Below are 11,704 nucleotides of genomic sequence, written 5' to 3' on the forward strand. Positions count from 1 at the left end.
GTTAGGTCACATATTTACCACCGGATTCAACGGGGGTGAAGTCTTGTAGCGATGGCGCCGAGCAGATGTTGATCAGGCCTACGTGGAGGAAACGTTAGCTTCGTTAATATGGTGTTCCAGAGAGCGGAAGTAAAACGGAAACGATGCGTCATGCAGAATACAGATAGTGAAAAAAAAAAACAAATCAGAGTCAGATATCAGTTCACATAACGAACGTACGATCGTGCAAAATGGGCATTCCTCGTCGTCTGCGGAACCGCGCGCGTCGGCGACCCATTACCACTTTTTTTATGAGCCGGAGGAGAAGTCGCACGCGTTTATGTGTGTATACTCACGTCGTTAATTTACACCTACCGCGAGAGACACTAAAATTGCAGTAAAAAGCGATTCAAAACAAAACCAAAGCATATAAACCAACAGAACACACATAAACGACGCGTCGTCGTCGTTTGTTGACGCTGGCAATTAAAACCTATAATTTGAATAATAAAAACAATCACACGACAGTGCACAAATTTAGTCAATGCACATAAACGATTGGGGTATTTTTATAGATGTAATACTCGAAATAGTATTTTTTTTTTAATATAATTGTTGGCTCCGTAATGCTGTGCATGTTTTATGAGCCCTTGAAACAAACGTTCAATGGCGAATTACAAATAAATTCATAATAATTTAGATTTTCCTAATCATTTTTATCCTGCACTTCAATATGGAATTCTTATATTCGAAACATATTTTTATACGCAAGTATAAATTAGAAATTGTCTTCATTCTTGAAATTGATGTCGCACCCTATCTCATACCATTCTAAGTTGCTGTGAACCTTAATCGAGTATCCCAAAAGGCGTGTCGCCATGGCAGCAAAGATCCCTGCCACGGCATCCTTCGGACAATCAAAATACTTTATAAATATAAAAACTTTTTTACATCCTCTTTCAAGTTGCCTTCTTCGCGAGTAATCAAAGACCCAACAGCAGGTACAGTAGCCATGGCGACCTACAAAATGGCGCGCGTATCACTTGAATGTCAGTCAGATGCATTTGATTGTTGGGAAGCGATTGTGCAACACATGTGTAGATAAATCACTCGTTGTTGGGAACTTGGGAACCGGTTTGAAGCTTAGGGAAAACCCGTCCTCATCACACTCACGGCAAGCTCTTCGAAACGGAAACGAAAATCTTGTTTTCTTCAAATGTTTCAAACAGTTGCCAACCTGGCACGGCAAGGATCAGCCGGGTGATTTGATGTTGTTGGGATGGGTGTAAAAAACTATAACAACGAGTTGATTTATGTTGGAAGTTGAGTTTTTTTTGGGTTGTTTGTTGTCGTTTTGGTATTTATACTGAGAAAAAGTCGAATTCACGTGTGCACCGACGGGGTGGTTTAGTCATTTTGATACTTGTGAGACTGATAAGTTTCTCATAGTCGCGGTTAGAGTTATGCTATCCCCGCAGCGTAGTAAGTCCGAGATCGTAGATAAAACTGGGATTTCGAATCGATTCGTGTTGGAGTCTTCTGCACACTTATTCATGACAAGATGTTGAATAAGTGCGCAAGAAACTTCCGTAATCGGAATTTCATCTACGATTCTGTATTTATACTACAGTAAGCTTACGATAAGGTGCACATGCTTTAACTGCAATGCTTTTTAACTGCCAGTCCAACAATTTTGCAGTTATCGCATCGCTATCTGTCAAATTTTTGTAAGAGCAGACGACAGCTGCATAGCGATACACTTTATAATGCATTCACATCACATTCAGACAAACTGACAAGTTTTTGACGGCTGTCAGTCGTTGCAGTTAACGAATTTCATTCGGTAGCTGAAACGTAAACAAGTTGTAGTTATCGAACGATTACTGTAACTGTGTAAGGGGTCTAATGGAGGGGAAAATGCACAATAATAGACGCAATAAACAAAAATCCATGGAAGCAATATTGTTTTGCAATGGATCGCTGAAATAAAAAAAAAAATGGCCGCTATGGAATGAACAGATAGCGCCACCGTAGCCTTGTATGTTTGACATAACGTCACTGCTGTCACAATGTAAAAGTCCATCAAGGATCGGTATATTCGCCTCACTCCATTCATATTCACTCCTCTTTGCTGAAGCGAATCGAGAAAGATGCAGCAAACGGATTGTCGTGATCAAGACGCAACCCCATCACCAATGCGAAGCGATGCGCCAGCTGCTTGACATGGATATTCGTTGCCGTTCGTCGCAGTTTGGATCGCAAGCAAATGTATGAATGGCGAATGGTGAAGAATGATAGTGAGCGATCGAAGCGACTATTATCATAAGTAGAAGAGAATTTCTCCATGTAATGCATACATTTTTACTGTATTGTTGTTGAAATGTTAGATTAGCAAAGAAAACAATTCGAAAACTTCAAAAATTCGCATGTACAATATCATTCGTATCACTCACGAATCGCATCACCGCTCGATCGCTTGCGATGCGAATGTGGACGAATGAGTAATTTCCAAGTGTGGCTTCCCACAGTTCGCCGGAGTTTGCTGTCATCGCTGGCAAGCATACGCACAAATCAAAGCGACAACCGTTCGCTGCTGACTGTCTTCGAATGTGGAAGAAGATGAAAAATGGAAATCAGGAACCCTGAAGTCCATATACGTTTGCGCCTTTGTTTTCATGCGGCGAACGCTAGAAAAGTTTGCTTACTTGATCCATTATAATCCATCATAATATAATTATAAATCGTCTACACAATGTGATACTGCAGCATAATATGCTACATTGCCGCATATGCAAAAGTGTTGTATAATGTAGCACAGTGAGAAAAATGTTGTATAATGACGCTTATTATGCAACACTCTTCAATGTCCATATATAATTTGCGGTTGAGAACTACTCATATTCTATACGCTTTTCTCGTTGCTTTTGCTACTACCACTACATCACTTTTGCAGCTTTAATTTGAATAAGAAAAGATTGAAGTCTGAGTTTGACTGGAAAGTATTTGAAGCAGTAACATGAGCTACAGCATAAGTTTGACGACGAGACGAAAGCCCGAATATTCATGACGGTATCCAGGAAACCATTAAGCACTGATATAAGCGTTATAAAAGCCATTCGACAGCTTTTCCGTGCCAACAAGCTTTTTAAGAGTTTCACAAATGCTTTTAGGCCTGTTTACAAGCACTGAAATAGGCCGTATAGGGGTATATAATGCTTTTTATTAGTGTTTGTTAACCCTGTGCCTTAAGGCCGAATAAGACAATTGCCACTGCTATTAAACGGCTTATATGTAGAACATGGTTAAAAGAGCTAATTCTACAATAGAGCTGCTCGAAAGTCATTTACGTGACTGGCCAAAAATAAAAACATGTAGCAACCAAAGTAAGAATATGGCCATAACTGGACAGCATCACATTTTTTACATTTTTTTGCAAAGTTTTAGCTTGATTTCTGTATTTTTCTATAGAATAGGTATAGCAATCCATTACGTTTTATTTCACATAGTGGTCAATGATAGTTTTCATAGGTTTACTGGATATTAAAAAAAAGGTTTCCCATAGATTGGCCAAAACCGGTGCACCGTGCATTTAGCAAAGAAATGTGGGACAGGTAGTTCGGGTAGTTCTGGCGGTTCAGTCTTGTCGGAAATCAAAAACAAGTCTGTGTTTACTATTTATAACGTTCCAATCCTTATTGGATTTTCTTCAGAGAATCGAAAAAATGTTGGTTTTTCGTCAGAAACCCGAATAGGGTCCTCAAATTAATGACAAAATTCCGTTTTTATTGAACGATACAATCAAGCATGGTATACTGATCGCGACAGTACTTTTCCCAAACTCGAAAAATAAAAGAATAATGAGAAAACTCTAAATCTGCAAAAAGGTAAACAACTCAGTAACAAAAGTTAATGGGTATAAACGCGAGTGTGCTGTGGGGTGGCGTCTAAGCCGACATAGACGTGTACTTGTAAAAAACAGAGTGTTCATGGTGTGGCGTGTGGGTTCGGTTTCAGTATGGCTTTCTATTCCGCAGAATTGTTACCTGTTTCGTTACTTAGTTGATTCAGGACAATAAACGTCTTGAAATCCCGTTTCAATAGTGCATCAGAACTTCAGACGCACAAATCTCAAGAAACAAGCTTCAAACAACAGTGCATTTTATTATTCTGTGCTTGCTCACTTGTAATAAGTTTCAAATAAGAATATCAGGTCCGTTGGTTTTGTTTGCGAAGAGATTTGTGCGCTCGAAATCGTTAGTAGGTGACAAAGTCGGCCATTGTGGCGGCCATTCTGGGATTTGAACAAGTCTGCATTTAAAGTGCCAGTCTAGCGAATACGGAGTCGTGGGTTGGAATCCCAACAAAACACGATATTTTTACAAATTCATATCTCAATTTGTCAATTAGCAAAATTTTGCGCCATTGTGCCATTGCAAGTTTTTCCAGATCCTAGTTTGATATTTGTGATTGATCTTGACGTGATGAAATTCGACATTTTTCACACTAGGGATTTGAAAATGTTTCTATCTGACATGCTCCTCCTCTCCTCTTCCTCTTCTTGGCGTAACGTCCTCGCTGGGACAAAGCCTGCTTCTCAGCTTAGTGTTCTATGAGCACTTCCACAGTTATTAACTGAGAGCTTCCTCTGCCAATGACCATTTTGCATGTGTATATCGTGTGGCAGGCACGAAGATACTCTATGCCCAAGGAAGTCAAGGAAATTTTCTTTACGAAAAGATCCTGGACCGACCGGGAATCGAACCCGTCACCCTCAGCATGGTCATGCTGAATACCCGTGCGTTTACCGCCTCGGCTATATGGGCCTGACATGCATGGTAACAAAAATTTACTCAAATCAAAAGTTTTAATCTAGGGGCGGGACACAAGATCAAAAAATTTAAAAAATACACTAAACCTCTTTTTATGCAAGTTATTTTTATGCACTTTGCATTTTTGCACCCTTTGATGCCCTGTATAAAAAGAAGGAGAACTAATCAGAACCAATATTGTGCAAAAGAAATTAATAGTGATGAAAGTAAATATGGCATCGGCGGCCAAGGGGCGTTTATAGTGGAGAGCAGTGAGATTTCCCAATGGATTTCAGGTACCTAGTGGAGATCTTAAGGGCGTTTCAGGGGTTTTCAGAGGCCTTCAAGGGGGTGCGATAATGGAGTTTCAGGAACGTTTCAGGTGGCCTCCGGGACGCTTCAAGGGGTCTCAGAGGGGTTTCAGAGAGTTTTAAAGGAGTACCAGGAGATCTCAGAGGTGTTTCGAGCGGTCTTCAGAGGGTTACCTGGAGGTATCAGGGGCGTTTCAAGGGGTTTTCCGAAGCCTTCGTGGGAGTTCGATGGGGTTTCAGTTGGGGTGCCAGGGTTTCATGGATGTCAGGACCAACTGATACTCCCTGTAACCCCCTGAAACGCTCATGAGATCTTCTAGAACTCCCTTGGAACCCCCTGAAATACTTTGAAGCGTCCCAAAGGCCCCATAGAAATCCCCTGAGACCCTCCTCTGGAACACCCTTGAGGCCCTCTGGGACTTCCCTCCATCCCTCTGAGGGCACCGTTATAGTTACGCGTGAGAGTGGGAGGGTGGGAGTGTGCGTGTGCGAAACCGCAAAGAAGAATATCAATAATAGCAAATCCTTTGAATGCGCACTCCCACTCTCACTTTGACGCGGTACTATGGCAGCACACTGTGACCTTTAGAAGTGTCCCTGAGGCCCCCTGGAACCATCCTGAGATTCCCTTAAATACACCTGAAACCTCCTGATACACCCATAAAAACTTCCCTAGAATCCCCTGAAGTGCGTCCTTGAGGTCACCTGGAAGCCTCCTGAAACGGGTGTCCGGCCATTTGGCCGAATGCCGTTTGGCCGAATGCCATCTGGCCGAATGTCATTTGGCCGAATGCCATTTGGCCGAATCGTGATCAAAATAATTCAGAAGAAGTTTTTGACATTCTAACTGCCAATATGATCATCAGAAATATTTCCTATTTGGAATGCGACCAGGGTTTTTATAAATTGTCCCTCTGTTATTGGCTATTTCCGGTCAAAATTGGTTTTAGGCGGAATCACTTAATAGCTTCCAACGTTTCGGCCCTTGGTTTGGGCCTTCCTCAGGGAGGTTATAGGCGTACCGCTAGCGTTTCATCCACAGCCCAGCAAAGGGAGATGAAACGCTAGCGGTACACCTATAACCTCCCTGAGGAAGGCCCAAACCAAGGGCCGAAACGTTGGAAGCTATTAAGTAATTCCGCCTAAAACCAATTTTGACCGGAAATAGCCAATAACAGAGGGACAATTTAGAAATATTTCCTTCTTTTAATCATAGGCTATTCTTTATAGTTTTGATATTCGGGGATTAGTTGGCGTTGAACCTTCCTATATTTTATCAAAGATTTTTTCTTCTTTTACTCATAGGCTGTTCTTTCAAGTTATACTGAGGCTGCGAACAGTGGTATGGTCACTTAAGGCTCAAATAACCATCATTCAGTCATCAGCAATCGTCAATTATTGAAAACTAGTTTTCTTGCTCGAAATCCAAAAACCGTCAATGAAAATTATTTCACTGCTACCCGGATGCTGGGTAGAGTTCAGTGATAAATTTTCATTACCATTGGTTGTGATTCCAGCGAAAAAACTGCTTTTGATTTTCTGGTAAAGGATGAGGGTTTGTTTCTTCTTAACTTAATCATTCATTTTTCGGCCAAACGGCATTCGGCCAAATGACCCTTTCGGCCAAACGGCATTGAGCCAAATGACCCGGAACCCCTGAAACGCTCCTAAAAAGCACTGAAGCACCATTGAGACCCCCTCCCCCCGGAGCCTCCTTGAAACGCCCTTGAGATCTCCTGCACACTTAAAAAAAATCATGTAAATTTCCGTCACTCTGGATGCACATATTCAAACAACACATATGATGTGAATTTAAACGTCCAAGTGATGTAATTTTCTGTCACATTTAACTGAATATTTAGTCATATGAAACGTAATTATGTACGATTCACAACTTGTTTACGTCACATCGAACTCTATTTTACAAGAATGACGTATTATTAAGTCAGAAGACCTATACATTTACGTCATTAAATTGTTTACGTTCTGTGCAATAAATTTACGTCACGAGTAATTTTGATTTTTTCGTAGTGTGTGGTACTCCCTTTAACTCCCTGAAACGCACCTGAACCTTTTAACTCTTTGGAGCCGAAGGGGACCCCGGCGATGAAACCGAGCGTAACAATGTGTTCGAGGCGAGCGAAGTTGTGGCAGCTGTGGCGAAACAATCCGTCTCCAAAGGGTTAAAGCAGCCCTCTGCCGATGGACGCATAAATATCCCATGTGCAAAAACAGACAATCGAGAAAATCGTGTCCAAAGTTCGAAAAAGTAAATTGTCTCAACTATGAAGTATAGGGTAGAAGCTTCAGTTTTGGCCAGTCCGGAGTTTTGGCCATAGTGCGGTATTGAGCCTGTTGCGATCTAAATCGGCGTAAATTTAATTTTTACTAGTAGATCCTAATACAATATGATGATTACAGCTGTGAAAACCACACAATTTGATTAAAAACTGGAAGAAAAAAATATTTTTCCTTAAAAAATCTGCTCCAATATATCTATTTTGGCCAGGGTGCTTCTAATTTGGCCACTCCCATAAGAAATACATGTGATTGGCCAAAATAGAAACCAAACTTAAGAATATGGCCAAAACTGCGGCAGAGCTTCTATTTTGGCCAGTGCCACTTTTAATACAAAACTCAAGTATTGGCTTGATTTCTGCATTTTTCCTTCAAAATATTTTCAATCTATCAATCAATCAATCAATCTATCTAGCTTTCATTTGACGCATTGATTGTTTTCATAGGATTATTGATTATTTTTATAAAAATGATTTCGCTTAGACTGGCCAAAATCGGTGCCCGCACCCTATGTGTCGAATCGTGTTCTAATATCAATTATTTTTGAATTTGAGCACTAATGTTTGTTTTAGAGCGATTTTTAAGTTCCATAGAATCTTCAATGAAACGTGACGCTTATGCGTCCACTTTTCAGAATGTGACAAATCGGCGTTGCATTTTTTCAACAATTTTCGGAACAAACTACCAATTTTTATTTTCCTATATGATAGTACACCATCATACATGGTCATGGGCTGCAAAATCTCAATATTGCCAAAAATGCCCATGGGACAATTATGCTTCCACCGGCAGCCCTGAAACCACATAGAACTCCCTGATACGCACTGTAACGCCCCTGAAGCCCCATCGGATCCCCTTGAAGGCCTCTGAAAACTCCTTGAAATTGAAACGACCCTTAGGCCTCCAGCTAATCCTCTGAATCCCGTTGGGACTGTCTGATCGTCTGTGATCTCCTGGTACCCACCTGAAACCCCTTGACACGCCCCTGAGATCTTCTGGTACCCCCTGAAACGCTCCTGCAACCGCCCTTTTCTCTCCCCTATAAACGTTCACTGGCCGCTGATGCCATAGTTACTATATCATTACACCGTAACCCAACTAAAGCGCCAACGAAACCTGCAAAACGCCCTTTAAAGGCTCCTAAAATCCCATGAAGCAACCCCCTGACACGCCCCTGAATCCCCTTGGAGCGTTCTTCTTTTGAGCTCTTTGAGAACTTCCTGGAAACCCCCTTGTCCTCATATCAAAAGCGCAGAAGCAAAACCTGTTCTCGCGAACTACGTTTCCTCAATATAGCCTTAACGTTTATGCACAAAATTCCCTCTTTTTGTTTTTTTTTTAAATTTATGCACATTTGTTACGAAAGAGCACCATTTTCTAAGCCAGTTGTTTTTTTTTTTTTTTCAGACGACCGATATGACCATGCAAATTTCCAACCATCATGAGGTGTCCTAACCACGCCATTGCGACAGCTGATGAATGGGAAAGGAAGATTAGTTGGACCTCTTCTCAGGTCTATGTGCCATTTTGATTTTTTCTAATCAATGTTGTTATTTTTACGATTCAAATGTTGAATAATTGCGTGTACCGACATAACGTATGAATTCGAAAACACTTGACTTTTGTATTGTTGAATGTGAAATCCTCTGGACCAACATTACCATATTTCGTCGATTCCATGAAATGGTTTATAGTTCACTCTGGTTGGATGCAATTTTACTTTTCGTATGTTGTTTCAAACAGATATTTTGAAATTGACTGCACAAAGAGTGGTCCGATTTACTAAATTTATACATGGTAGGAGGATCAGGGATGCCATATATACAGATTTATCTGTATTATACAGGTTTTTGAGCATCTGTACAGATTGCGTTTATATGAAATAAAGATTTTTCATTTGTATGGAATACAGATTTTTTACCCAAATTTTATATGGGATACAGATTTTTGAACGAGTGATACAGAAAACCATCTGGCATCGCTGAGGAGGATTGTCATTTTTTACATCCAATTACTGGGAGAAACTCAACTGTTCAAAAAATGGCGTTTGGTACGGTTTGGCAGAACTCCGATCAAATGATTCTTGACTGAGCTTATCGCTCTTAAACTACTCCCTACACGAACATGTATATAGTACCGCACAAATGTTAACGGAATTAATTGCAAATTGGGCCATATCATTGTGACATTACGTAAAATGGAATGAAAAGTGAGCCCACTAAATGTTCGGCATGTAGTATTTTGAGCCACCCTACTGCGCACAGGTTACATAACATATTTATATTGTACTGAAAGATTAATGAAAAATGTTTTATTTGCAATTGATTGCACGAGTTATAAGTAACCAAAAAATCGAGCGATATGTTTTCCTCGATTGGAACATGTAACTTACTTCATTCTTGATTCATTTAGAAAACCATTTCAACGTTGAACAATTCGTCATTGAAATCAACAACGTCTACTCATTCATCATTCCAAAGAGTAAAATTCACACCAAGTATGATTACATCCGTATGTATGAATGATTTACTGCTCGTTCTACGGATAACTCAAAACACTAATCAATCATTGTCAGCTCAAATGGTTGCGACTAGAATTTTTAAAATGGCAAGTGGTCCAATCAGTATTTCCATTCAAATGATAATCATATGTTTTTATGATTAAAATATGAAGTCATCAAAAACTGGCTTTTTTGTTTTATTATTATTTGAATATTTTCTTCTTTACTTTAAACTTTCTTTAAACTCATTCTTGAATACTTAAATAAAGATTTGAAATGAGTGTAGAATTAGCTTAAGTTAAAATACATGTGAAGATAAACATAAGAAAAATTAAAATTGAGATGATTATATTAACTGATAGTTTCTACAATATCAGTGTGAATTGCGTTTAATTATTATGCACTGCTCAAAAAGCAATACAATCGATGTTTATCAAATCAAAACAACAACACATTGAAATTGCTTACAAAATTCAAAATTATGCATACAATTTATCAAAGCATAATCCACAGCTAGAAATTTGCATGCAGTACACGAAAACTATCGAAATAAATATCATAACATTTACCTGGATTGGGCTGTGACTGGTACGATTGCTTCTTCATCCACTCAAAAGGACTTTTCACCGGCGTCGGTCGGGAGGCAATCTGCGGCGAGGACGACCCATTCGGGGCCCCCGGGCTGGACATATCGCTACCGGAAACGGTAATCGGTGGCGACGGTATACTGTGCAGAGCATCCGGGCAGTGTTCTCCATTGTTGTTGTTGTTGCTGCTGCCATTGGCGGCTCCCGGTGTCGTTTGTCCCAGATGGAGCCCTCCGGGACTCGCTCCGTGCGGTAGCAGGGTTGTTTGAGGTGGCGTGAAGTTCTCGTGTCCGCTCCAGTCCGGACTGGACTGGTGGAATACGTGCGGATGTGGATAGTACATCGGCTGGGGTGAGGATTCTCCGTCGCCGATGAACTGCGGATGCGGCGGCTGGTGCTGGTAGTTACCCGGATACCATCCAGCAGAAGCCGAATACGGCAGATTGCCGCTATGGTTCTTCGGGTACATTGCAAAATGATTGTAGTAGGACACCATTTTTATTTAATCAGATTTTCACACGGTTATCACTAGTAATTCGTCACTTCAGGGTTAATCCTATTCGCTATAACGTTTTATTATGATACTATAATTCACTTTCCATCTTCGTCTTCATTGTTCTTCCAGCACAATTTGTTTTCCAGTTTACAGGATCACCATAAATCACAACATATCGGCTTGTAATCTCCCAGCGACACCTTGGCCTGTGCAACTCCCGCAAGTACACTTTATTGTCAATCAAATTATTAAACGTAACAATTGGGCAATAAATAAGCTTTCACTGTCTTAATCCGTCCGTGGTACAGTCGCCTGGTGCGCTCAATGCCTTGAGCTGTGCGGCACCAACCTTCAGCATAGGTAGATAGAAGTAGTCACTACGGGTCAGGAACACTCGGTCTCCGGAGCACAAAACGAAACACAACTTTACCCAACGAACCACGGCCTCAGACTGACGGGTAAGATTATTGCCCATGTTTACTTTGCACTCGACTGGGGGGCGTTGCCCCGGCCATTGTTGGACCAATCGGCTGGCCCCTGGCAGACATTTCTGTACCTGGCAGCCAATCGCATGCGCGCTTCCAGCCCGTTCCACATGCTACGTCAATGCACAGAGTGCGAATGGAGTGTGAGCAAGACGGTACGATCTTGTTGTGTTGCGAGAGCGCGGGATTGCGGTCGTCTCTTGCTCGCTGCCGTAATCGTATCCCCTCACGTACGCCATT

General features: G+C 41.0%; 1 protein-coding gene across 2 annotated transcripts in view; it reads right to left on the reverse strand.

The window, feature by feature from the left end:
- The window catches only part of LOC109412650 (homeotic protein caudal), a 67,615-nt gene extending 55,946 nt beyond the window's left edge, over positions 1 to 11,669 (reverse strand). Inside the window, exon 1 of one of the 2 annotated variants that reach the window (XM_062850619.1) lies at positions 10,466 to 11,669. In XM_062850619.1, coding sequence (XP_062706603.1) covers positions 10,466 to 10,979 — 514 coding nt within the window. In that variant the 5' untranslated portion in view covers positions 10,980 to 11,669. The remainder of the gene's footprint in view (positions 1 to 10,465) is intronic. The other variant, XM_062850620.1, reaches the window with a different exon arrangement.
- Positions 11,670 to 11,704: the final 35 nt, after the last annotated feature.

The sequence above is a fragment of the Aedes albopictus genome, chromosome 2 (assembly GCF_035046485.1).
Source record: "Aedes albopictus strain Foshan chromosome 2, AalbF5, whole genome shotgun sequence".
Taxonomy (NCBI): Eukaryota; Metazoa; Arthropoda; class Insecta; order Diptera; family Culicidae; genus Aedes; species Aedes albopictus.